Source organism: Tripterygium wilfordii, chromosome 11 (assembly GCF_013401445.1).
Source record: "Tripterygium wilfordii isolate XIE 37 chromosome 11, ASM1340144v1, whole genome shotgun sequence".
Taxonomy (NCBI): Eukaryota; Viridiplantae; Streptophyta; class Magnoliopsida; order Celastrales; family Celastraceae; genus Tripterygium; species Tripterygium wilfordii.
The window spans coordinates 12982333-13009376 of record NC_052242.1 but is presented as its reverse complement, the minus strand read 5'-3'; the positions used below and the strand labels follow the sequence as shown (position 1 = coordinate 13009376).

The window sequence follows — 27044 nt, the reverse complement described above, 5'->3', positions numbered from 1 at the left end:
TACTGAGAGTGAGTTTGTTCTGTACAAAAACAGCCGACAACGTCATGTTCATCCCTCTCCCACGCCCTGCCACAAAAATGGGTCCCATACTGGAAGTCCTCTCTTTATTCATTATTGCTTTCTTACTTACTATTTCTTATCTCTTATCATTCCCCCAACCTCTCTAAAATGACCAAACGCCATTTTATGTCTTCTCGGTTCTCACCTCTGCGGCTCTGCCCCTTTGATAAGACCTTGCTTTTCCCAGGATTCCATTCTACAAAACAAAACAAAACACAAAACAAAAACCCTATCTAAAATTTTAAATCTTTATCTTCTATATATTTGGATTTTGTCAAGTTGGTTCCTTAACACCCGGGTCAAGTGGGTGGAGCGACAAACCTCTGCAGTGCAAGTTTTGATGGTGCTGGATGAGGAATCGACTGATGAAGAAGTTTAAGTCTCTTGTTCCACATTATCCAGAGGAAGATATGGAGTACAATATATAATAGATTAAATTTTCTAACTAGTAACGAGAGCTTTTCCTCGGAGAAGATGTATCTGATCCCGTTGGAATGGGTGATATCTTGATGTTATACTTTGTGTATGCAAAGTATCCTTAACAAATTGTGTATGAAGAAGAAGGAGATCAAGATAGAGAAGAAGAACAGTAGAGAGAAAAGTGAGAAGAAGAAGTTCTCATTAGCATTTCAAAACTTAAATCTACAACGGCTCTTAGAGCCTGTATAAATAAGTCTGTGATTTGACAGACTAGCAAGTACAATATTAAAACAATATAAAATAATAAGATGTAGGCCCAATGTATAGTGAGCTCTACTTAGAACTAAACTAATTGGTTACAAGCCCAATAGACAAAAGCCTTCAAGACCAAAGCCCATTTAACCAAGGGCTCAAACCAGATTGGAAGTTGTAGAAGAACTCAGAACACAACCTGCAACCAAAACGAAGGAGCAGCTGCATACATGCTTTCACCCCCCCTCAAGTTGAACGTGTGAATCAAACAAGTTCAACTTGGACAAGAGATGATGAAGGCGAGGAGCAGAGAGCGCTTTGGTCAGAAGGTCACCAGGTTGGTCTTCTGATTTTAAATAGGTCAGAAAAATTGTTCCTGCTTGAATCTTCTCTCTGATGAAGTGAAGATCAATTTCTATGTGTTTTGTTCTCTCATGAAAAACTGGATTGTGTGCGATGTAGATGGCTGCTTGACTATCACAAAATAATTTCATAGGGTAACTGAGTTGAATCTTGATCTCTTTTAGGAGGCTAGAAATCCATTGTAATTCACTTGTTGTTGATGCAATTGCTCTGTATTCTGCTTCAGCAGAAGACTTTGAAACAGTTGTTTGTTTCTTGGATTTCCATGAAATAAGAGATCCTCCCAAATTGATGCAGTAGCCTGTGATAGACCTTCTATTGTCGATACATGATGCCCAATCCGCATCACAGTAAGCATGTATCTGCAAGTTATTAGTAGTAGAATAAAAAAGACCTTTGCTAGGAGTACCTTTGAGATACCTGACAATCCTGTAGGCTGCATGTAGATGGGCATCTGTGGGATTCTTCATAAACTGACTAAGAGTATTAACTGAATAACTAATGTCAGGTCTGGTTATGGTAAGGTACATTAACCTACCAATGAGTCTTCTGTATTGAAGAGGGTCATCTAAAGGAGTACCTATGTTTATAGACAGTTTGGTATTTGTGTCACTGGGAGTATTGCTAATCTTAGCATGAATAAGGTTAGTGTCATTGATTAAATCCAGTGTATATTTTCTTTGACTAAGTGAGAGGCCTGAATCTGTTTGTTGGATTTCTAAGCCTAGAAAATATTTTAGAACTCCTAAATCTTTTATTTTGAAACAGCTAGAAATATAGTTCTTTACTTGATGGATTAGATCTAGGTTGTTTCCTCCTATTGCCATATCATCAACATATAAGAGGAGTATAAGAATATTGTTATCTTTGTGGTAAAAGAACAAAGAATAATCTGATTTGCTTTGGTTAAACCCAAAAGCAAGTAATGTTCTTCTACATTTCTCATTCCATTGCCTAGAAGCTTGTTTAAGTCCATAGATTGATTTTCTAAGTTTGCAAACCAAGTTCTTATTTTGAACCTTGTTTCCAGGAGGAAGTTTCATATAAACTTCCTCTTCTAGATCACCATTCAAGAAGGCATTATGAACATCTATATGATGAACATGCCACTTATACATGCTAGCTAATGCTAAAAAAATCCTAACAGTGGTAATTTTAACTACAGGAGCAAAGGTTTCTTTGTAATCGAAACCTTCACTTTGATTGAATCCTTGGGCAACTAGTCTTGCTTTGTATCTTTCTAGAGATCCATCAGCATTGTATTTGACTTTATAAATCCACTTGCAGCCTATGGCTTTTCTTCCCTGTGGAAGAGTGGTCAGGTCCCATGTATGGTTAGATTCCAAAGCTTGGATCTCTAGATCCATAGCTTCACACCACTTAGAATTTTTAAGAGCTTCATTATAATGTTTAGGCTCTTTATGCAATGCTATGGATGCAATGAAATGTTCATGCAATTTGTAATCATGTGAAGCACTGTAATTACAGTGATAATCTGCCAAATAGGCAGGTGGTTTAGTGAATCTTTGAGACCTCCCCTGAACAGTGTGAGTGTTCAGAGCAGTCTCAGTAGGTGTATTTTGTTTTTCTGCTGTAATGTTTGAGACATTCTCAATCAAAACTTTGTTGTTAAGAAAAGGAAAATCAGATTCATAAAAAATAACATCTCTAGATATAAAAATCTGGTTACTATCTATGTCTAGAAGTTTGTAACCTTTGGTTCCTAGGGGATATCCAAGGAAAACACATTGTTTGGCTTTAGGTTGAAACTTAGAACTAGTGGGTTTGTTGTCTTTTGCTAAGCAAAGACAACCAAAAACCCTAAGACTCTTGAAGTCAAACTGTTTATTGTGTAATATGACATAAGGTGAGAGCTTGTCTAAAACTCTGCTAGGTGTTCTGTTAATTAAGAAGACAGCTGTCTGGACACAAAAAGACCAATAAATTTCAGGTAATCCACTGTGTAATCTAATGGTTCTTGCTACATTCAAGATGTGTTGGTGTTTTCTCTCAACAACTCCATTTTGTTGAGGAGTATAGGAACAACTCCTTTGATGTTGTATACCTTTGGTCATATAGTAATCTGGCATTAGAAATTCCATGCCATTATCAGATCTTATGTTCTTGATTGTTTTATGAAACTGAGTTTGAACAAATTCTATGAATCCCTTGATATAATCTCTAGTTTGACCCTTATTATTCATTAAAAATACCCAAGTCATCCTAGAGAAATCATCCACTATGGTTAGGAAATACCTATATCCATCTAAAGAAACAATAGGATTAGGTCCCCATATATCCATGTGAACAAGATCAAAAGAGTTGTCTGTATTAGTCATACTAATAGGAAAAGGTGTTCTTTTCATTTTGCCAATAATGCATTCATTACATTCTAATACAGAATCATCAGAAACATCATGAATTAACTTAAAAACATTTCTAGAAGGATGTCCAAGTCTTCTATGTAGAACATGAGGACTAACCACTGAATTCACCAAAATAGAGTGATCTAGTTTAACAAAATGATCATGCTTGAGGAGATAGAGGTCTCTAAGCATCATTCCCAAGCCAATCTTCTCCAAAGTGGCTATGTCCTGCATTTCACATTTTCCCTTTGTAAAAATTATAGCATGTTTGTCATTCTTTGTTAATTTACTTACAGATACTAAGTTAAAAGAGAAGGAAGGAACACATAGAACATCACTAAGCATGAGTCTAGATGATATTCTAACTGTTCCTATGTGTGAAATGGCATGTTTTTCTCCATTAGGTAAATAAACATATGCATGATGAATTTCATGACATGTATTATATAAAGATGCATCACATATTATGTGATCTGAAGCACCACTATCAATAAGCCATTTATATATAAATTTATGAGTACTAGGATCAGAAATACCTGATGCAGAGGCAACTGATCCTGCATGTGATTGTTTGCCTTGATTTGTGTCTGCCAAGACAGTTTTGGCTTGCATAAAATTCATGAATTGCTGACACTGCTCTGGAGTGAATTCCATAGCAGGCCTTGCTTCACTGTCAACAGAAGCTTGATTGGCATGTGATTTTGCATTCCCATTGTTGTATCTAGGCTTCTTTGAAGCATGCTGTGGTGGAAAACCATTGAGTTTGAAGCACTTATCTATGGTGTGATTGGTCATTTTGCAGTAATTACAGAATAGACTATCTTTGTTTCCATGTTGTGGCTTTCCATTGTTGTTCTCAGAACTCCTTTTGTTTTGAGCATTTCTGTTGTGAGGTCTAGAAGTCCCACTGTTATTGGGCACAGTCCCAATATTGTTCCCTTCAGAAAAACTCTTGAATGCCATGGCCAATGCATCCTGAGTCATTGTTGCTCCTTTTTCTGTTAACTTTTGCTTCCTTTCCTCTTGTGCCACAATATTATATGCTTTGTTAGTGTCTGGAAAAGGCTGCATCAGCAAAATCTGACTACCAATGGCACTGAAGTTGTCATTTAATCCCATGAGGAATTGCATCACCTTTTCTTTCTCTCTCTTCAGTTGAAGAGGCTTAAGGACATCATCTATGCATTGAAGACACTTGGACTTTGGAATTGCTGCATATTCTTGAAGCTCATCCCAAAGGCTTTTCATGGAAGCATAGTAATCTGCTACAGTCCTACTCCCTTGTCTCATATTTGAAATTTCTCTCATTACTTCATAAACTCTAGTTTCATTGACTAGGGAGTACCTATTTTTGAGATCTGCCCATATTTCCTTTGCTGATTGCCATGTAGATATTGTCTTTAGAACATTTGAAGCAACTGAGTTTGTAATCCAGGTCTTAACCAATCCATTTGCCTGCTTCCAGAGCTTGTAATCTTGGTCTTCAACTTCTAGAGTAGGCATAGATCCATCCACAAAACCAGATTTGTTCCTTGCCTCAAGGGCATTGATAAAAGTAGAACTCCAAAGATGATAATTTGTCCCATCTAGCTCTAGTGAAATCAGTTTGTTTATAGAAAAATCATTTGGCAATACGTTGAAGGGGTTTAGAAAGGGATTTGGCTGGTACTGATTCACTGAAGCTGATGGGTACACATTATTCATGTTTGGGTTTTGAAAATTTGATGGTGTAGGAAGTAGGGGTGGATTGTCTTGTGGAATGGGTTGAGATGATTGAGAAATATTCTGTGAGCCAATAATATTTCCCATACCTGTGGAGTTAAGACTATTGATCAAATTTGCCAACTGAGTTACTGTCATTGCAGGTATGAGTGATGGTGATGTCAAATGTGTTGCATTTCCTGCTGCCATGAAATCAGCTGCCGTAGCAGCAATACTGGAGTTAAGACTCTGAGCTCCTTTCAGCAGTTTGGAAACCTCAGACAAAGATTCTGAAGTCATACCAGCATTTGTAGCTGCTTGAGATGGTTGAAGATGAACTTCAGGAGTTACACCAGTCACACCATCTTCTGACAAATTAACCTGAGAGGTCATACCAGCTTCAGAAGTCACTGGAATTGGTGGGAGATCAGCCTGCTTCGATACCATGTTATACTTTGTGTATGCAAAGTATCCTTAACAAATTGTGTATGAAGAAGAAGGAGATCAAGATAGAGAAGAAGAACAGTAGAGAGAAAAGTGAGAAGAAGAAGTTCTCATTAGCATTTCAAAACTTAAATCTACAACGGCTCTTAGAGCCTGTATAAATAAGTCTGTGATTTGACAGACTAGCAAGTACAATATTAAAACAATATAAAATAATAAGATGTAGGCCCAATGTATAGTGAGCTCTACTTAGAACTAAACTAATTGGTTACAAGCCCAATAGACAAAAGCCTTCAAGACCAAAGCCCATTTAACCAAGGGCTCAAACCAGATTGGAAGTTGTAGAAGAACTCAGAACACAACCTGCAACCAAAACGAAGGAGCAGCTGCATACATGCTTTCACTTGAGAAGATAAAGTCATTACGGTCATTATGGACTAGTCCAAAACGGACATTACTCTAGTGTGGAGGGAAGATGGTTGCATTTTTTTTCTTTCAAAATTACTTCTTTACTCTATGAATTGAAGGACACAAGCTAGCCACATATACCAAACACAACATATGTAATAAGTGAAATTTACAAATAGAGGGAGCCATGCAAAGCAAAAACGCAGAGGTGAAAAGTGAAATAGGATCGAGAATGGGAATGAGAATAGGAATGGTCCCACAGTAATTTTTTTGTCGTGTAGCAAAATGATCAATAGATTGATGATGATGATGAAATGCAAAGCAAGCAATGGAAGCAGGGTTAATATAAAATGTGCAGCGTCTGCCAAGACCCTCTGCAACACACCACGCTCGCACCCAAGCAAGCGAATCCATGTCTCCCTGCCTTTTTCTTTTCTTTTTTTTGCATTTCTGTGATGCAATCGATCGCCTTTACTTGTCCTTCTCTCTTTTCCACTGTCTCTGCATGCTGCTTTGGTACTTGTTTGCTCTCTACTGTTCATGTTTTCCCTCTCATCCAATAGAATTCCTACTCCAAAGAATCAGGTTCAGGACCTTTTGTGCTGTGTCTTTGTGGCTGTGTTTATACAGCTCAAATGCTTATAGAAGAAACATTAGTCTAATTCTCTACTATATAATTAGTTTTGAGTTTGTTACAATCTACTTAGCACTAATTATTAATCTAAAACTTAATTTAGTTAAATTAACTTGATTCATTTAGTAAATAAGCCAAATTTAAGAATATTAATTTTACGTTTACATTTGGTTTTGTATAAATTATCGATCACTCGGAAAGTGATGAGTTCAATTATCCAAACTAATTAATCCAATCCTTTAAAATGGACAAAATGAATTAATATATTTAGTAATTTTGACTGTCACTGCCATAAGCCCATAGGGGTGGTGGCTACTTGGCCCACTTCTTAATAGTACGGATAAGGGCCCATCGGCCTTGATTTCTTGGACTTGAAAGGGCAAATAATGGCCCAAATGGATGTCACTCTCTCCCATTGACGTTGAACTTGAATGTTGATGATAATGAATGCCATGAATTATCCTTATAATAGATGATGGTGTTTTGGTAACCGATAAGTATACCATACAAATTTGTCATTTTGACATTCGATATAGATCTAAGCTCTAACCGTCAAACCCACACGCACATAGATTTTCCACCTGACAACAAGATAAGTTGGATAAAAGCCCAACAAATGGACACAAGGGTTTTGCTCCTAATGAGAATCGAATTGAGGACCTCCTGAGTCCATAAGGTTTGGTCACCAACTATGCTATCATCCAAGTGGTTATAACATATGATGGTGATGTGTTCCTTTGAGCTTGAACTGGAGTTTGAATGAAGACTTGAAGAATATGATATATCAATTTAATGACAGTGTTAAAAGAAGTTTAATCTGGTTATTTAAATATTTATTGAATTCAAATATATCATTACACAACACCATGGAAAACAAGCAGCTTTCACCAATGCAAAGTAGCTTCCATGGAAAAGAAAGCTTTCTTCCACCCTCTTTCTCTCAAGAGTATTGCCAAAACCCTCATTTTCTCACCCATCTTCACCAAATATAAAACCTCTTTTATTATCACATCACAGAAGAGATAACAATGGGGGATGGCCTGCAGCTCTGACATTACTCATGACCCCGAACGACGACGTATTGTCGTCGTCTAATTGCATTGCCATCACTGCCTTCAGTTTGCCTCTAATGAGATTATCCTTGGCTGCCCATCTTTGAATTTTACCAGAAGTAGTTTTTGGAACACTCCCACTCTTCACAAGAACTACCAAACCCAATTCAACCTTCTGTTCTGTCATCACAGCTTTCTTGATCCCTTCACAGATACTCCTCAGAACACCAACATTGATGCCTTCACTTCTCTGCATTAATTCAGCTACAAGAGCAGTTGTTCTTGATATCTCGAATGCAGCAAGACAGCCTCCCCTGAGAAACTTTGGACAGCTATTATAAGCTGCGGTCTCTATGTAATGAGGATGTACTTCTTGATTGTTTGGGAGTTTGATAACGTCGGAACATCGACCAGTCACAAAGAGAAACCTATCTTGTCCATAGACGACGCCTCTGTCACCTGTCCGGACATAGCATTTGCTCACTTTGTTGCTTAGTCTCGCTTGAAATATCTCGCGAGTTAAACAAGGATGACCAAGATAGCCTGAACAATTGCTTGGAGACAAAACCCATATTTCGCCTTCTATCCCGTCCTCAACAGGTTCTTTAGTATCTTCATTGACAAGTAAAATGCTCATATCCTCATCTTCAGTAACAAGTCTTGCAATTGGTAGGAGCTTGTTGTGAGAGGGAAGATTAGGAAAGCCTGTTGTGTTGTCATTTTTCCACGCCGTCGAAACAAAAGTACAATTCTCCGCTAATCCATAAGAGGGAGAGATGGATGATGCATTCAGACCAAAACCCTTGAACACCTCCACGAATTCTTCAACTGATGACCTGTAAATTGGTTCATTGATGATGATAAGATTCCTCATACTTGATAGATTGATAGGTGAAGTTCCTTTATCAACCCCGCCACGTTTTACAACAAGAGACAATGTGAACGATGGAACCGGAGTGCAAGTAGCCTTGAATTCCGAAATCAGCTCGAGCCAGAGTCTAGGCCGGGAGACAAATGAAATTGGTGATGCTAACACACATGTTGCCCCAGCAACAATAGTAAGTAAGAGGAACATAAGACCACAATCATGGTACTGTGGCAACCAAGATACAATCACACTGTTTGGATGAAGATCGTAGGCTCTCCTTGCTGTTCTGACATTATGAGCAGCTGATCCTGCAGTCACGATCACTGGTTTTGGTATTCCAGTTGCACCTGAAGTGTACTGAATCAAATACGCCTCCTCAGGCTTGCAACCATTGTAAGAACCAGTAATCGACCTTGAATGATCTTCAATCTTATGTTTGATGTAATCAGTGGATAGCCATTTGAGATTTTGTAACATCTCTGCAAGCCTCTTGTTGCTGGAGGTGGATGAGGCATATCGTCGAACACTTGCAATATAATCAGGGAGAGCAATGGCTGCTTTGGGTTTGGTCTGTGAAATCACTCTAATTAAGTGATGAAAGTTATCATGAGCAAAAGAAGGGTCAGGTGGGGAGATGGGTATGCTCAAAAGGCCAGATCTTTGACACCCAAAGAGGACCTCAACAAGCTCCAGACCAGGTGGGCAGAGAATCAGAACAGTGTCACCTCTTTGTAATGGCAGCAGCAACCGAGAAGAGATAGATTGAACAGAGTCATTGAGTTGGCCATAAGTGAGTGATGAACCAGTTGAGTCATTGTTGTTGGGCCAAATGAAAGCAGGCTTGGACTTGAATGCTGGTAGGTTAGCCCATACTTTGAGGTATAGGTCTACCACTGGTTGGTCAGGGAAAGAAGGGTCATAGTTCTCATAGCTCACCATTGTTTTGGTGTGTTTTGAGTGTCTCTTGCCTTCAAAAAACCAACTTTTAACAGGTTTTTATAATGACAAGTTCAAGGCATTAGTGTTCAGGAGACAGTTGTTGGTCATTGTCCTGGGTGGAACAAACGAGAACTAACAGTTGGAACAAAAAGGAATTAAACCAGAATATCCCATTTTCGATCCTCAACATTTCTTGATAACCATGTCCCATGATGTGTTTATTCTTTATACATAAATTTCCTGGAAGAATATCTGTATGGATATTACCATCCAGAGGCAATGGAATTATTATCCTAATATATTTTAATGACACTCATGATTTGAAGCATATAGATAAAACACTCACATAAAACACTCACGGGCGATTATTACAAGAGTATGTATTAGATGATCGCATAGCTAGGCTGGTAGGGGATCCCCTTACCCGATTCCTCAAATTAGGGCCGTCTTGTGGGATTGAGAGGGGGATTTGTGCAGTCTCTTACCTGTGCACAAAAAAAAAATCATAAATGTGTAGCATAAAGTATTACGATATTAATGATATATTTTTTATTCGAAACAAAAATTAAATTCATCACGATCGGAGATGATAATTATAGACCGCCAGATATAAACTCAAAATATTTCATGTTTAAATCACAATAAATTTATTTTTTTTTCAAACAAAAAAAGATATCATTGAATTTATCATGTTAAATATTATATATTCATAATTTTTTGTACACTCCCTCTTCGGAACCTAACTGATTGCCAATCTACGAATAGAGAGGATATAAGGTTTTTAAACTTCATAATTATTGTCTATCCTGTCCATTCTTTTTATTAATTATCATAAATTTACCAACAATAGAAGCAATTTCTGGGATAACTACACCCAGTTACAAAGAAAGGCTAGAAAGCCCAATATCCCTGTTGCCAAGTCCAGGGCAAAAACAACAATACTGATCTCCCACAATAAAATGGTCACGAGTAAAATAACAAAACCTTGGGAACCACTGGAACAAATACATCTCCAGGTGTCTTCACTATTCAGAACTCCTTCTTTTCACCTTCTCTTTTGGAGTATTGAACAATTCAAGACCAGAGAAAGAAATCACTTGATTCATTCAAGTGCAGCTACATCTTTTAAGGACAACAAAAAATAATGCCAAAAGGCAGTGACTGATATAAACATATTCACTACTGTCACAAATCCCAGCTTCAGCCTCGACCTGAAAATTTTCCACCACAAGGGCATATTTTTCAAAACCGCAGAAACAACAGATCAATAAATTAATCTTAGGTTTCAATTTCTTTGCATATATTTGATTTCCATTTGGATATTACAGCAGCGAGAATATAAACCCATCTCAAGAACTCAAAATCAGCACCACAACAGACAAAGGTGAGAGCATTGTAGCTTTGCATTCTATAATTTCCTACAAGAGGCTATTAACAAGCTAAGATTATAATCTTTAAAAATGAAAAGCAGAACTTCAGCAGAGTCTTGTCCACTACATTTGACTAGATAAGAGGCGAAACACTCATCTTGTAAGGCGCCAAATACCCAAGCTTTCAGCTACTAAAATTTTGCATAAGTAACTCTACAGCTTTGCGTTGTGATCACTCTCACTTATTGCACAGAATGCGGAATTGATGCGATTGCCAGACCCATCTCAGAACCCATCATTGAGGTCCCCAATTGCAGGCCCTGTATCACATGGCATAATAAAAGAGAAAAATGTCACAAGAAGCACCAGTTCAGATCAGGTTTACGAACAAATCAGAAAACATAGACAACATTAAGTAACGCATATTTGCCGCAAAATCAGATAGAAGATGAGCAGAAGTATAATGAGCAAAACGGATCTTATAGGACAGATTATTTTCGGAAGTACAAATTAGATCACATGTAAGACAACATGCGTTCAACTGCATTTCAAATTAATCCACTAGAAGGGGAAAAAAAAAAAAAAGGACACAAATGCCACGCAGTGTAACAGAATTCGAAAATGCCACATTAGGGCCAAGCAGGTAAGATCATCACAATCTTAGGCCATATGGCAGCGTATTTTATGCATCAAATATAGGTGATAGGAATCATGAATTATATGCACATGCTGAAAAGCACACAAAGAGAGCCCTCATGTCCAACACAAGTTTAAGGGATCATGAAACCCCACATCTCAAAGGATGTTGGAATTGCCTACATAAAATCCACACGAGAAATTAGTCTGGAACCATGAAAACAACAAATACAATCATAATGCAGTCAAGCTGCATGCTGAGACCCATAGATTATAATACATATTTAATCTTGTCGTCATAATTGAATGGCATCAAAAAAAATTTGATGAATTAACTAAATAAGTGACACAGCTCAGATCCCCCGTCGGACTGACTACTCGGAGCCTCCACTCCAGATCAAACTTCATAATTTCAATGAGGATGCATGGATTCAAGCCCCTACCAGTCACCAGAGAGGGTAAAATTACAACTTGAACACCATATGAACTAATAGGACAATTTCATGAGTTTTGCTCGTGATTGAGAAATGCAGTCACAAGTCATATTGGTGATAAACGAGATAAATTAAAACATGTTTGTGTTCAATTCAAATGAGGAACTAAAAGAAACTTGGAACCAAATGACAACACAGAGGACATACAGAATCTTCAGGGGTCAAGGCACTCAAGCAGCTCCACGGATGCACAGTAACTGAATAGCATAAAACATAAAATTTGAAATCAATTAAAGCGTTTCAGGAACAGTCCCTTGTGGTCCGAACAAAAAAATTGCAGTCTAAATAGCAAGGACTTAACCAGTTGTACGCAATGAAAATTATCAAGCAATAAGTAGTTTTACTTTTAGATTATTTAACCACATCAATGAAGCTCAATCTGATCTAAGGTAATGCCCTTGCCATCAAAAAGTCCAAGGTAGAATCCCAAATTCAACAACTTAGCTCTTTCCCTTCTTCAATCTCTTAACTTTAAATAGGAAGCTAACCGGGCATTCTTCCAGGTGTCTACTTCTTTCCCATACTGCAAATGGTTAGATCAATCATGCTTCTTTTATTACGCGTCAACAAATCATTATCTTCAATAGTATCCATACTACTTCCACCAAAAGTAACAGATCGATTATCCAATCTTACTTATCCCTAAGATCCCATGTCAAATTAATCACGCTCGATATGCATGGGAGAAGCATTAGCCATCAATATCACATACCTCTCATGTCTAAGATGCATATCTGTACTCCTCTAAATGTAAAAGATTAACTAAAACTCATGTATCAACTTTTGTTTGTAAAAGATTCTCCAAAGATTTTCAGTCATGAATTTGCTCTTTTGCCCATCCCTATTCTATTTATTCTAATGTAATATCACAAGCTGAGGCATGTTCACATGTTGACCATAATGAAACTTTTCATCTCAAATGAAACTACGGGCAACACTATCAAATAACATGCGTGTCCAAGAATGAGAAAATTTGTTTGGGTAACAATGCCAATGCTTCTACAACTAGCAGCATGAATCCAATCCAATAATTATGTGAGGGTAGTCCATCATCTTAAAATAAAGGATATTCAAACTGTTTCGGCAGCATCACCAACTCTTATTCTGGAAGACTGATCATTTCAAGCCACATTTGCTTATACCCAACATCTTAGGTGAAAGAGGCCTACTACAATCTACTTTCACCAAATCAGTAACTCACAAATATTTGAAATCAAGTAACAAAAACTGGGGTTCAAACACTCATACGGCTCCATGTGGCGCACAGAAACTGAATGGCGTACAAAAGCAATATTCAAAATCACATAAGGCAAGATCAGCTCTCATCCATTTCATATCTTACGCCTAGCTGCTCTCTTCTCTTCAGAGGCTCCCTATGAAGATGGATGGCTCTATGTTACCTCTCTTTTCAATTTTCTCAGGGAAAGCACAGCTAAGGAGTGATCTTTTTTCTTCTCGAAAGGGTGTATAAGGGATCTCTAAATCTCTTTCTGGATGACTGCTCTGTCTATGGAAGACCTTTATCATACTTGAAGTCATTACAGTACAGAAATGAATGGTTTACGGGTGAAATTTTCAATTTAAACAGCAAGTACCTAACCAGCTACATGCAATGAAAAACAATCAAGCACGTTGGACATGGATGAGGCAGGCCATATACAAACAAAGGCAGTGCTAAAAGTGGGGAGGATAATACCCAAGGTTGAGAATGCTATTAATTGGATCAATAAGCTGCGGTTGCTGCTGGTGGTGCTGCAAATCCTGCTGTTGCAGTTGCATACCAGCACCTGCTGCCACAGCAGCAGCGCTTGAAGGAGTACCCTTTGTTTCTACAAACCTCCGAAGGTACCACGATGCCACTGACCGGTATGGCCTCCATTTCTCGCACAACTGGTCCATCTGCGACGGCCGCGGCAACTCCTCCAAATTGTACAGCAACTGCACTCCTTTACGCACTCCGAGGTCATTGATTGGAAGCACATCCGGTCTATGCAGGGAGAAAATCATAAACATATGAACGGACCAAGAACCAATTCCATTCACCATTGTAAGCATTGTAAAGAGCGACTTGTCATCCATATTCAAAATCGCCGAGTCTGACAATATCCCGTTCTTGTACTTCTTAGCAAGATCGTGAAGATAACTAGCTTTCCGCCCTGAGACTCCAATTTGACGGAGCTGCAGTGGTGTCAAAGCGAGAACAGTATCAGGTAATACCCCGGCCTCGCTACCACATAGAGCAATGAAGCGGGTGTAGATCGAAGTCCCAGCCTTGAACGCGAGTTGCTGATATAGAATACTTCGAGTTAAGGCAAGAAAAGGAGAATTGAAGGTGTCAAGGGTCGGAGGCGGATGTATGTCAATGAGAGAAGCAAGCAATGGATCGGCGTCTCTCAGATGACGGATTGCGATTTCTAATTCGCCCTCGCAAGACAACGATCTAGCAGCATATCTTGGGAAAACTATAGCTCGCGGCGTGTTCGTTTTGGCTTTGGTGGCCCTCGATGTCGGCTTACTAGGGGTTGTGCCAGCGGTGGAATTATCCGAGGAATTTGGCTCCGCGGCGGTTTCCGGAGAGAGTTTTCTAATTTTTCGAGGACGTAGGGAGATTTTGGAAGGAGGAGGAGCGGTCTGTGGCGGAACATTCGCTAATTCCGCGGAGGATTGCGTTTGGGGAGCGGCGGTTGTGTCATGTTGAGGCTGTGTCCGTGCCTGTACCAGTAGTGGCTGCGGTTGAGTTTGGAACTGAGTTTGCGAATGAGTGTGGGCGTGGGTCTGGGTCTGGGTCTGGGTCTGGATCTGTGTCTGTGTTTGCTCGCCCATGAACGATCGGCCGTGGTTGACTCAACTGATGGTAACGGGAGAGGCGGCGACGATGGTTTTGTTTCCTACTTTGCTTTGCAAGGGATCTCTTCGTGAAGAGAAGCACTACTTCCCACGTTCCATGGAAGCGCGTGTAAGCACGATACTTGTTCTAACTATGAGTTGGGCCCAGTTCAGGCGGGCCAATGTGGCCCTAAAGATCAATACTAAAGCCCAAGTTTTGCCCGTCCAAAGCCCATTATCGCTGGCAGTAGAAGGTACATTATCGGGACTGTAGCACTGGGGCAGTCTAGTGTTCCCTTCTTTAAAAGGCTTACTGGCTTAGTTTTGTGGAACTTTTTTTTACCTCCATCCAGCAAAATAGGATACCGATTTATTTTTTTTAATTGGGGGACAAAAAGACGACTAAAATCTTACATGAGAAATACCTACAATATCAGCAAAGAAATTCAACATGATTGGGAAGTTCAAACGATTTGTGAATCAGTATAGTGCACTACCATCTCTGTAAGAAAATCAGCACAAAAATTTTCCTCTCGCAATGTATGATTAATGTAGAGCGTTTTTGTGACAATATGGTTTCCAAAGGGGAAAGGAAGACAAAAAGACGACTAAAATCTTACATGAGAAATACCTACAATATCAGTAAAGAAATTTGACTTGATCGGGAAGTTCAAACGATCAGTGAATCAGTATAGTGCACTCCCATCTTTGTACGAAAATCGACACAAAAATTTTCCTCTCACAATGTATGATTAATGTAGAGTGTTTTTGTGACAATATGGTTTCCAAAGAGGAAAGAAAGAACTTTGGAAGAGATTCAGTTTTCCTTCACGTGATTTGTTTTCCCATATTTTGAGTTTTATGGCAGTATATAACTATTCGGCTGAAACTGTGCTATTGTATAGCTGCAAAACTCCATGTTTCACATCTTCAGAAAATGTTTTATCTAGGGGTGGCAAAACTATAGCCGATCCGAATGACCGAATTTGTTCTATTTGGATTAAACTAAGTTTGGACATAAGTTATAAATCCGAAATTCGGGTTCAAACACAAAATCTTTGTCCAAAATCAAATCCGGATTTGGGTTCGGACTCGTAAATATTTCATAAACACATACTGTTGTCCGACCCAAAACCAAATTTTTGCTCTCTAGTCTTATCCCATACAAGAACATGCTAGTGTACCTTCTTGTTCATCTAATCTTTTTTCTTTCTTTTTCTTTTTTGTGATAAAGCTAGCAAGAATCCTTATGTTTCGCCCTTTTGCTCTGATTTTCACTTTATAATGTAAAAAAGTATATTAAAGAATAAACTTCTCCATATGTAGACTAATTCGTGGTAAAGATAGTACATATATGAAAGTACTTTTTGAAAGGGCAAAAATTACTTGTGAATGCAGACAAGCAGAACTCAAACTCAGAAATAGAAGCAGAGTAAATTATCATTTCCAAACAGGCGAGGCCAACGGTTATTTGCATAAAATCCGCGCGCAGCTCGGATCAAGTAATCTGCCATTGGTTTGCAGTGCCATATGAAGCTTAATATATACATCTATAATTCATGCCAAACTATCATCATCTGCTGTCAATGCTATTCTAAATTGATATGCACATCAACAATCAGAAACGTACCACAAAGCCGAAACAATACTGGTTATGCCATGCACTTGTGCTATCCTTCTTGAAGTAGAGTAACTTATGCGTTACAAATCAACAGAAGTTATAAAACAAGATTAATGGATTCTGAAACTACAAACAATATCAATCAACATATCCTAATAAGAAAATCTAGAGACAGAGAGTGTCACTTCAGTCAGTGAGTTGCAGAATTTAAATGGAAACTAAATTCTCAACATTGTAACAAAGTCACCACAAGAATTACAGCATATAATCAGCAGTTCATCTGTCGGAAAATATTATTTCAGACACCGAAAGGACAAGCAAGTACAAGAAACACATTTTCACAACCACGTTCAAGTTAACAAAAAATATAATGTTAAGAAGCAGTATCTGGCCATAATGATATCGAGCTAATCAACAAATTTCACTGGGTACCTATCAATGCAGTCTTCCCAGGGTCCATTATGAGATGGTTTGACATTCCGAAGAGCCTCCCACACCGCACTGTTGCATTTGAAACCACTTCCAAATGCAATCTGCCAGACACGGTTTCCCTTGAACATTCTTCCCTTGGCCTCAATATAGGCCAACTCATACCATATAGAGCTTGACGAAGTGTTCCCAAATCGATGAAGAGCCATCCGAGAAGCTTCCACATGTGTCAGTGAAAGCTGCAGATTCTTCTCCAGCTCATCAATCACAGCCCTCCCACCAGCGTGAATGCAGAAGTGATCAAATGCCAGCTTGAAATCTGGAATATAAGGCTTTCTTTTTGCCTTGAAGAACTTCCTAAGCACCAAAGTTGCAAAGAACAAAAGCTGCTCACTAATTGGAAGTACAAGAGGACCTAATGTAGTTATGTTGGTCTTCAGTGCATCCCCAGCAATCGCCATCAATTCTTTGGAAAGTGAAACCCCAGTTTTCCCTGCGTCATCCTGTTCTTGATACACACAACGAAAGGCCTTATCATCTGCCCCACGATGAGTCCTCACAACATGAACAAGCTTATACTTAGCCCGGCTCCTATCTTTTGACTTATTCGAAAGTAACACTGCTGCACCCCCAACTCGAAACAAACAATTGGGTATCAACATAGACTTCTTATTCCCAAAATACCAATTCTGGGTAATATTCTCAGTACTCACAACAACAGCGTAAGTTTCCCTATGAACTTGCAACATATCCTTAGCAAGATCCACCGCTATAACCCCAGCACTACAACCCATCCCTCCTAAATTAAAACTCCTAATATTACCCCTCAATTTATACTTGTTCACAATCATAGCAGACAACGAAGGCGTCGGGTTAAACAAACTACAATTTACAACAAGAACACCAATATCCTTCGGATTGACATTGGTATTGCTAAATAGATTTTCCAATGCACCATACATAACTTGCTCTGCCTCTTCCCTAGCAGCAGCCATTGACGGCCTCGGAGGAACATAATGCATAGCCTCCGGCACATAAGTCTCATCCCCAAGCCCTGAGCGCTCCAAGATCTTGCGCTGGAACTCAAGGGACGAGTCGTCAAAATCTCCGGTGAGCCGGGAATGGTCCATGAACCGGCTGGATGGGGCTTTCAGATGATCGGGTGCCTTATAGCAGGCATAATCGACCAAATAAACCGGTCTAGGCCGGTTCGTGACATAGACAGTCAAACCGAAGACTAAAATGGCAGAACAGATAACGATACTGACTAGATTGTACTGAAGGTGAAGCCACAATTGACGAATATCGTCAACATCCATTTGAGATAACTCGATTAAAGTAACAGCGATTAAAGGTATGATACATAGAGTCAACAAATTAGAGATCAGGTAGTGATAGCCTAATTTAACGTACTTGAGATTCACGCTCTGCAGGAAATCCGGGAGTCTCCGGGTCTGGTGAATCCGGACCTCGCCGCCGCTAGTGGTGGCGTTGACGCCTTGGTCCATCGTGGCTGTGAGTGGCTGCGGTGATTTAGAAAGCGAGGAAGAGAGGGTTTTGTGTGGTGTCGGCACTCGGGAGGAGGCTCTGGAAGAGTGAGTTGGAATTGACGGTTAAATAACTGCTCGGTCCTCACTTCTCAATGTTCTCGGATCTCAATGTGAGAACAGAAATGACAGGGATCCCAGTAAATGAGATCCAATCAATCATGTTCTTGGATTGATTTATATCAAATTTTATAGACCGTATACTTATATCAATTAATGGTTAAAATTGATTATTGAAATGATGGGATCCAATTTAATAGAATCCCTAACATTTTTGATGTTGGAATATACTATGTAGTAAAAAATTTATAAAGTAATCCAATTTACTCTATTTATTATTTTTACATGTTTAGTTTTCCTATAACCTTTCGTACAAAAATAATGTACAAAGATCAAATTTTGTTTAAAATTATACAAAAATGTGAAAAGTTCTTTCACGAAGAGAGTTAGGCAATTCCAAACTATTAAAATTCTCTGTTTTACTCTATTTATTATTTTTACATGTCTTAACTTCGATGCTATTATCAAAATATGATTTGATTTGATAAGGAAATGTTGTGCATATAATTCCAAGAGTGTCATTTTTAACATATTTGCGTATTGTACAGAAATACGCAAATCTGATAGGGGATAATACATGTGGTTATGAATGCATTTATTGCACGAAATCTGATTAGTGGTAGAAAAAGATATATCCATGCTGGTAACGAAAGTATCACAAAAAACTGGCAAATGTTTTTTTAAAAAAAAATCTAAAACCACATCATACATGTATCCCTCTTGAAATAAATCCATGAGAGCCCACGGCCTAAAGTGGATATTTTATTGGGTGTGAATGCAAGATCCACGCGACCCACGGCCCAAAAAAACCCAATGACAGAGTCGCAATATATATCCGCTAAAGAGATTTTAATATCAGCCTGTATCAATAGCAACTTTTTCCTCACTGCTGCTTCTGCCACCATCTGTGTTCCCAGTCTGTAAAATATTGTCGACAAACAAGAGATAAAAAGAGTATACAGTCAGTAAAGTCATAAGATAAAGAATGGCCAATTGGGACAATGCGACGACATGGAAATATACAAAATTATCTACTTCTGCAGCGCCACCTTCAAGAGTTTTCCGGGGACAGATTTGGGGAGCCCCATCACACTATCAGTCGTGAGTTGTCCCAACCTCAACCTGCACAGAGAAAAAGTAACCATAATTTCCTTCAAAACAACAGGTGATACATAGTCAATGATCACTACACCAATAATTAGCATGCTTCTAAGTTACAAAGCTGCTAGAGAGGCATGTGTAAATCAACCTAGGGACACAATGGCCTCCCCTTAAATATTCAGGACAGCACCCGAGCCACCTCCAGAAGCGTTTGGGCCATACACCGAAGCAATATCTTCTGGAAAACCAAATGCGGGGAGAGCTAAACACATAATCCAGAACATGCTCCTGGATGACAAATCGAAAGTTACGTTTAGCAGAAACAATAAAACTCATTCATGAAGAATAAACGAGTCCATTTGAATGAGTGCATGTAAACTCGCCTTACCAAAGAGGCAATTTTTGTTAAAAGCAGCCTACTCATAGTGAGCAGATGAACCGATATTGTGCATATTCAACAAAACAGAGATAACAAGATTACAAATGTCCGAGACTTTTATTCAATATCTATCAAAAAAGTTGGGTACAAAAGGAAAACATGCCCTTTCATATCCTAGTTCCAAAATTAGGGTAACTAAGAGCCATAGATATGAATAAAGACCGGGCATTAGGATGCTGTTTCCAACTGTTGTGAAGCCGCAGCAGCTGCTTTCAAATAGAGTGGGTGAAGCTCATGGCCTTCCTTCGGTTCAACATGAATCCACTTGCGACCACTCAGCTTGTGCTTTTCAAACTTGACATTTCCTTCCTTGAGTGCATAAAGGGTGTGATCTTTTCCCATCCCAACATAGTTTCCAGGATGAAACCGAGTGCCCCGCTGTCTAACTATGATATTTCCAGGAATCACTCTCTGGATAACAAGAACAACAGTCATCATACCAGTGGTAGCACCAACTTTTACATAAACTGAAATACCAAAAAATTTCTGATTAATAATGAGTTTCTAATTCGTGTATATGATCCAATTTTTGTGTTCTTCCAGTTCCGTATATAACTCAGAAGAACAATCAAACCAGTAAGCACACAAGTCATGAACAAATTGAATTCAATTCTTCATTAACTGATTTCCCCACGTTTCAATTCTGTCTAAATAGTTAAATTCTGATAAATGTCATGAAAACTGTATACAATGTTCCAAATTATGTGTAGTGTGTACAACAAGAACAATGAAACCAGTCAACTGCAGAAGAAATGAAAATTTTAGTTTGATTTTGTCATAAACTGACCTCACCCCCGAACTTCTTCACTCCCAAATTTTTAGGTTTTGAATCTCGTCCGTTCTTGGTGGATCCGGCTGTCTTTTTGGTGGCCCAACGCCTGAACATCAAGCTTAATCCGCCAGCAGATCCATCTATACAACATCAAGATAAGACACCACAGGATATGGACTCTATAGAAACACACAATTACTTCTAAAGAAGTTGGTAGTACCAGTGACGCTGCCATATACAGGAAGATTGGTCACCAGGTCCCTCACATTCACACGCTTGCATATGCTTGTTGCGAGATTACTAAAGTTCATGTCTCTGTTAGATAAAACAGGAAGAATATTCCTTCGTGATGCGCTACGAAGCAGAGGCGGACGACGGTGGCAATGCGTGAGGAAGGGTAACCACTTAGGGCAGCGAACGACGAGCAGAGTCTTGACCTCTTGGGTAATTGGGTAAACTGGGAAGAGTAGTTGTTTGAAAGTTTTGGGCCTTTTGGCCTTCTACCGACCCTTAGGCTCAATGAGATGGGCTGCTATTGACAAAAAACCGTGGCCTTCCTAAAATTCTGGCCCAAGAAAAGGTCCATATAGTTATTGGATAAGCTTAATATCCAGGCCCACTAAACCGACTATCCATTTGAATTCAGCCCATTATCTCTGCGTAGCCGTAAACCCGCCGTCTGCTTGCTTCCTCGCCCTCGACGGTACTGCGGTCGCTGACGATGATACTTTCTTCCCTACAGCGTTCGATCGCGCGAGGTTACTTGAATCTGCTTTCGTAAAACCTCCGAGGGAATTACATACATGGCCGTCATGTCCCGATCTTCTTTCTCCACTCGCTTAACTCTGCTCGCCCTCCTCTCGGCCTCCACCTTCTACTTCTTCTACAAATCTCGCCGTCTCAAACGCCTGAAGCACTCTCTAAACCCTAGTCTTAACACCAACAGAGGCAAGATTTTCTTCATATCTCAAACTGGAACCTCTAAAACCCTGGCTCATCGCCTCCTCAATCTCTTGCACTCTCAAAACCTTCACTTCGACCTCATTGACCCTAAACAATACGAGCCCGAGGACCTTCCGAAAGAGACTCTGGTACTGATCGTTGCATCCACTTGGGAGGACGGAAAGCCACCACCTGATGCCAGGTTTTTTGCGGATTGGCTCGCGGAGAGCGCTGCCGATTTTCGGGTGGGGTCATTGCTTCTCTCCAGGTTGAGATTCGCAGTGTTTGGAGTTGGTAGTAGGGCGTATGGGGAAGCATACAATGCGGTGGCGCAGGAATTTTCAAGGCGGTTAAAGGAGTTGGGCGGGAAGGAGATGGTAGGGGTTGGGGAAGGGGATGTGGATAGGGGAGATTTAGATAGGGTTTTTGAGGAGTGGAGTACGAAGGTTGTTGGCGTTTTGGAAGGAGGTCGTGGTGTGGTGGAGAACGGAGCCGTTTTGGGCAATGGAGTTGATGAGAATGATAATGATAGTGCTTATGGTTGGGAGACTGATGATGAAGAGGAAGAGAACGGTGGGGAATCAGAGGTTGTTGATCTCGAGGATATTGCAGGTAAAGCGCCTTCAAGGAAATCATCATCTATGGCTGAAACTAATGGCAGGATTAATGGCAAAAGAGATATGGTTACTCCTGTAATCAGAACAAGCTTAGAAAAGCAGGTGAATTTTATTACGTTGCAGATATTGTGATTTCGAATGTTATGAGCAGAGTGTTATGATTTCACCCGCGGCTTAAGTGCAGACACTGCTTGAATTGGGTTGTTCATATTACCTTAAGGTTCAAGAACCATGCAGAGCATTGTTCGAATCCCCAACCCCACCCCACACACACACACAAGAATCAATGGATCAATGCATGAGTGTATAACATGTTTCTACAAAACACACAATTATTTTGAATTTCTGCTATGCAAGGCTAGCATCAAAATGGCTTAAGCAAACATGTGCACTTTTCTGAATTGGGCAAAGAATTCAAAGTTGTCTCAACAGTGAAGCACTTTTTTAGGATGTTTAATTGATCAGGTTTTTGTTGTCATTGTCTTTGTTGTTGATATCTTGTAGTTTCTCTTGTCGAAGGTTCTGTATTGGCCAACAGCTGTTGTACGGTTTTACTGCACTATCTTGTTTTGTTTGAGTTGTTGTCGTTCACATGGTTATCTGATCTTTACATGTTAGCCTTTTGTATTATTTTTTCTTGATATATATCTCACATTCTTGACCGTTTTGCTGTTTTGATAATCTAGTGCTCTTCCTGTGTCATTCAATATGCAGGGTTATAAAATTATTGGTTCACATAGTGGTGTTAAGATATGTAGATGGACCAAGTCTCAGCTTAGAGGACGAGGAGGGTGCTACAAGCATTCATTCTATGGCATAGAGAGTCATAGGTGAGTGTTGTTATTTTGTTGGTGTCAAGCGTGCTTGTTGCTTGAAGTTTTTGACTAATATAGCTTTCTTTTCGGATCATCAAAAAAGGTGCATGGAGGCAACCCCAAGTCTGGCATGTGCCAACAAATGTGTGTTCTGTTGGAGGCATCATACAAACCCCGTAGGAAAGAGCTGGCAGTGGAAGATGGATGATCCCTTAGAGATTGTGAATTCTGCTATAGACCAGCATTTAAAGATGATTAAGCAAATGAAAGGAGTTCCTGGTAATTATTTTTCATTCTGTTGTTGGATCATCTTTCCAAAGAGTGCAAGCTCAGCATACTATGGTAACAGCCTTTTTGCAATGTGGCAAGGCTGTTTGCATAAGTGCTCGTCAGACACCTCGTTGTGGTAGCAGAGCCATGTGTACTAGGCTTGAAGGGAAAAATTTATCTAGACAACCTAGGCATATGCTGCGGCTAGCCCTGGAATCCAAAACCTGCACGGCCCGCATATGACATCACCCGATTCTCTGCTAGTAATAAATGTAGCCTACCCAGAATTGTGAATGAAGGCTTTGATGATGATGATGTAGCATGCAAACAATATTCGTTTCCGCCATTCATCCAAATATATTTTATATAATGGAGCTTTTCTTGCTGTTTGCTATAGAGGTGTTACTGATTATTGTAAGCTCATACTTTTGGTGAAGTGGTTGAAAGTTTGCTAATTGCAATTAGGGTTTTGATTATATCGGTGTGTTATTGTGGATTTAATTTGAACTGCAGGTCCCATTTGTGTTCACTTGAGAATTTTATTTCTATAGGTGTCACATTGGAGCGACTAAATGAAGGCCTCTCACCTAGACATTGTGCCTTGTCACTTGTTGGTGAACCCATAATGTATCCGGAGATTAACACCCTTGTGGATGAGCTGCACTCTAGACGAATATCTACTTTCCTAGTAACAAATGCGCAGTTCCCTGAAAAGATCAGAATGCTGAAGCCTATCACTCAGGTTTCGATTCTCACTTTTAATTAAGTCATAATTTTATTTTATTTTTGCATTAAACTGTCCGCTTACCCATGATTGTTTTCATCTATTTTCCAATGCAGTTATATGTAAGTGTAGATGCCGCAACAAAGGACAGCTTGAAGGCGATTGATAGACCACTGTTTGGGGACTTTTGGGAGCGTTTCATTGTATGTCGTTTTCCTTTGTGATAATAATTTCTTTATCATTTTTGACATGCTTTTTGTAAAAATTAATGTGATAAGAGCGTGCCCATACACGCTCAGCACCCAAGGCTCAACCGACACCCACCCACATGGGCCGACTATACCCAAGGCCTCCCAGCCCATACTAGAAAACCTTGGGTACTAAGGGAGGCCCATACCTCCCCCTTATAAACAACACCTTAGCTCCCACATCTTTCGATGTGGGACAATCGTATCATCATGTATTAAAATTGAAATAAATTGCGATCCAAGAAAGAAATGAGAGGCAAAGTGCACAAGAGGGATGTTGAGTAAGAAGTTAAGCATCTCTCATGCTGTTACATATTGTATATGAACTTGTAATCCGGTTTGTAGATTCTCTCTCTGCAGTCTATTGGTTGGGGCCCTGGTTATGGAATGATAATATGATATAGATTTAGCTGATTAGTTACTGATAGATTAAGCATTTGTTGCATTCAAAAACTAATCATAGCTTCTGTGTTTTATTTGGCTTCTTGTAAAATTAAGTTCCTTTCGTGTTACTTTTTCTGTGGCTCATGAATAGGGGGGAATCACTCCTATCCTATGCGCATTGCTTGGGGAGAACAATACACCATATTGTAGGCGTCATGCTTCAATTTCCAGTCTCTGTTCGTTGTTCATTAGATTTAGCCACAACTCTGAAATAACTTCTTTGTGTACTAATGACTGATATTATGTACAGGATTCCTTGAAAGCTCTTAAGGAGAAACAGCAGCGAACTGTTTACAGATTGACATTGGTGAAAGGATGGAATACAGAGGACATAGAAGCTTACTTTAACCTCTTTAGTATTGGGAAGCCTGATTTTGTTGAAATCAAAGGCGTTACGTACTGTGGATCGTAAGCATTTCTGGCCTTCCAAGTTTAATTATCTGCTCCACAGTACTTGAATGATCTTAATGTCTTCTTTTACAGGTCCGCCACATCAAAGTTGACCATGGAGAATGTACCCTGGCATTCTGATGTGAAGGCTTTCTCAGAGACCTTAGCTATCAAAAGTGAGGGAGAATATGAGGTTGCTTGTGAGCATGTTCATTCATGCTGTGTCCTCTTGGCAAAAACTGCGAAGTTCAAGGTCAATGGGCAATGGTTCACGTGGATAGATTATGACAAGTTCCACGATCTGGTGGGCAACCTGCGACCGCACTAAAATATTCTCTCCTTGAGTTCCTACTAATATATTGATTTTCTTGAAAGAAATAACAAATAAGATTTTTATTATGGCCTAATTGCAGGTTGCTTCTGGGAAAACTTTCAATAGCAATGATTACATGGCTGCCACACCTCTCTGGGCTGTATATGGAGCAGAGGAAGGCGGGTTTGATCCGGATCAGTCTCGGTACAGGAAGGAGCGGCATCACAAATCAAGCAGCTGACAACCAGGTTGGGATTTTCAATCTTAATCAGTTTGTCACTTTTACTTTGTTAAGTCTATAGCGCCCTACTCAAGTGATATGGTTTTGTACTACGGGGCTTGACATGGGGCATAATTTTGGTCGGTATGATTGTGAACGTTATATATTCTTCTTTGTAACTTATATAGATGTATTTTAAAGCTCTTGATCACCTTAGTTGTGGTGTTTCATTGCGCTTCTGAGATCAGCCTGCTTGAGGTCGTGAACCGCAATGCTGAATAGCTAATAAATTTATGTAAGCATTTTTTTAGTGATTAGTGTAATTCTTTTGTGCGTTGATGTCGTTGCTCTTTCCCTCTCGCTTTCGATAGAATGAAACAGTTATCTATTAGCATCCTGAGGTCTGATTAACCTCAATTTGAAGGGAACTTAAGAGCGTTGGGGGGTAAATCCAAAAGTAGTGGTCTGTCCTGCAGTCTGATTAAAATATTAAATGTAGTCTGATCCAGGTGTGACCTACAATTGCTCATGGATACCAGTACTGATTGATTGGTGACTGCTTTGCTTCAGTTTCTGGTGACTTGACCACAAAAAACATTACCCCAACAAAGTCTTACTAATGGTTTTAGCAGGCCTAACATTACAATAAATGACAAATCACAGGAATCAATGCAGAAAGTCGTGGTTTCCTTTTGATTTCCAGAGTCGAGAATTTAAGCTCACCGTATCATCTGTAAATTTTCTTTCCATCCACATTATTTTGTGAGTTGATGAATAGTTTTCTTATGGAATTATGACAACCTAAATTGGCGTATTGTCTTGCCCTCCATTTTTGACCATTTTATCAGTGAGCTGTTTATTTTCATGTTCATTGTTCTCAATGTTTGCTGGTAAATGTTTCATACTGCTTAATTTCGTCATGTGCACTCAAAACAGCCAATTATTGTTGTGGCTTTCAGTAAATTCTCATCTTGATTTAAATTACATCATAGAATGCAGGCATAGTAGTTCCCTTGGGTACAGTCTTTGTAGTTGAACATTTTTGTGATGATTTACTGTTGTCAATACTGTTGATTAAAGATAGAAGTGAAAGTATTGTGGTCAACAGTAGGTGAGGCTAGTTATTTTGGTCAATTAAAAACTTTTCAACTAGATTCTGACACTCCCGGCAGTAAGTATACAGCTTTGGCTGTCTCTGGCTCAGTTCAGTCACCATCCATCATTTTGTCATGGTTGTGGTACGGCTATAGCATGGACCA

General features: G+C 39.4%; 5 protein-coding genes across 15 annotated transcripts; 1 reads left to right on the top strand and 4 right to left on the bottom strand.

Annotated features, from left to right (window-relative positions):
- Positions 1–7446: 7446 nt before the first annotated feature.
- LOC120009712 (long-chain-fatty-acid--AMP ligase FadD32-like) lies at positions 7447–9365 on the bottom strand. Its single transcript, XM_038860401.1, has one exon. The coding sequence runs from the start codon at positions 9043–9045 to the stop codon at positions 7660–7662; it is 1386 nt and encodes a 461-aa protein (XP_038716329.1). The 5' UTR covers positions 9046–9365; the 3' UTR covers positions 7447–7659.
- Positions 9366–10745: 1380 nt separating this feature from the next.
- LOC120009410 (probable DNA-3-methyladenine glycosylase 2) lies at positions 10746–14960 on the bottom strand. Of its 3 annotated transcripts, none has more exons than XM_038860002.1 (3): positions 13704–14959; positions 12155–12204; positions 10746–11197 (listed from the first exon to the last, which is right to left on the bottom strand). In XM_038860002.1, the coding sequence occupies exons 1-2, from the start codon at positions 14828–14830 to the stop codon at positions 12162–12164; spliced, it is 1170 nt and encodes a 389-aa protein (XP_038715930.1). In that variant the 5' UTR covers positions 14831–14959; the 3' UTR covers positions 10746–11197; positions 12155–12161. The 3 variants fall into 3 exon arrangements, with proteins under 3 accessions (XP_038715930.1, XP_038715932.1, XP_038715931.1); XM_038860003.1 differs by lacking the exon at positions 10746–11197 and adding an exon at positions 11636–11952 and having other exon boundaries at positions 13704–14960; XM_038860004.1 differs by lacking the exon at positions 12155–12204.
- A 1558-nt stretch (positions 14961–16518) lies between these two features.
- Positions 16519–18587, bottom strand: LOC120009725 (3-ketoacyl-CoA synthase 4). Its single transcript, XM_038860414.1, has one exon. The coding sequence runs from the start codon at positions 18389–18391 to the stop codon at positions 16862–16864; it is 1530 nt and encodes a 509-aa protein (XP_038716342.1). The 5' UTR covers positions 18392–18587; the 3' UTR covers positions 16519–16861.
- A 556-nt stretch (positions 18588–19143) lies between these two features.
- LOC120008917 (50S ribosomal protein L27-like) lies at positions 19144–21244 on the bottom strand. Of its 9 annotated transcripts, none has more exons than XR_005470559.1 (6): positions 21023–21244; positions 20818–20942; positions 20134–20441; positions 19740–19879; positions 19514–19612; positions 19144–19408 (listed from the first exon to the last, which is right to left on the bottom strand). XR_005470559.1 is itself a non-coding variant. In XM_038859293.1 (3 exons), exons 1-3 carry the CDS (start codon positions 21111–21113, stop codon positions 20199–20201), a joined length of 459 nt encoding a protein of 152 aa, XP_038715221.1. In that variant the 5' UTR covers positions 21114–21244; the 3' UTR covers positions 20059–20198. The 9 variants fall into 9 exon arrangements, 1 of the variants encoding a protein (XP_038715221.1); XR_005470561.1 differs by having other exon boundaries at positions 19526–19612; XR_005470558.1 differs by having other exon boundaries at positions 19540–19612.
- Positions 21245–21472: 228 nt separating this feature from the next.
- LOC120009905 (S-adenosyl-L-methionine-dependent tRNA 4-demethylwyosine synthase-like) lies at positions 21473–26129 on the top strand. The gene is made up of 8 exons (XM_038860635.1): positions 21473–22463; positions 23076–23191; positions 23280–23455; positions 23998–24188; positions 24287–24373; positions 25113–25270; positions 25346–25556; positions 25666–26129. The coding sequence occupies exons 1-8, from the start codon at positions 21606–21608 to the stop codon at positions 25804–25806; spliced, it is 1938 nt and encodes a 645-aa protein (XP_038716563.1). The 5' UTR covers positions 21473–21605; the 3' UTR covers positions 25807–26129.
- Positions 26130–27044: the final 915 nt, after the last annotated feature.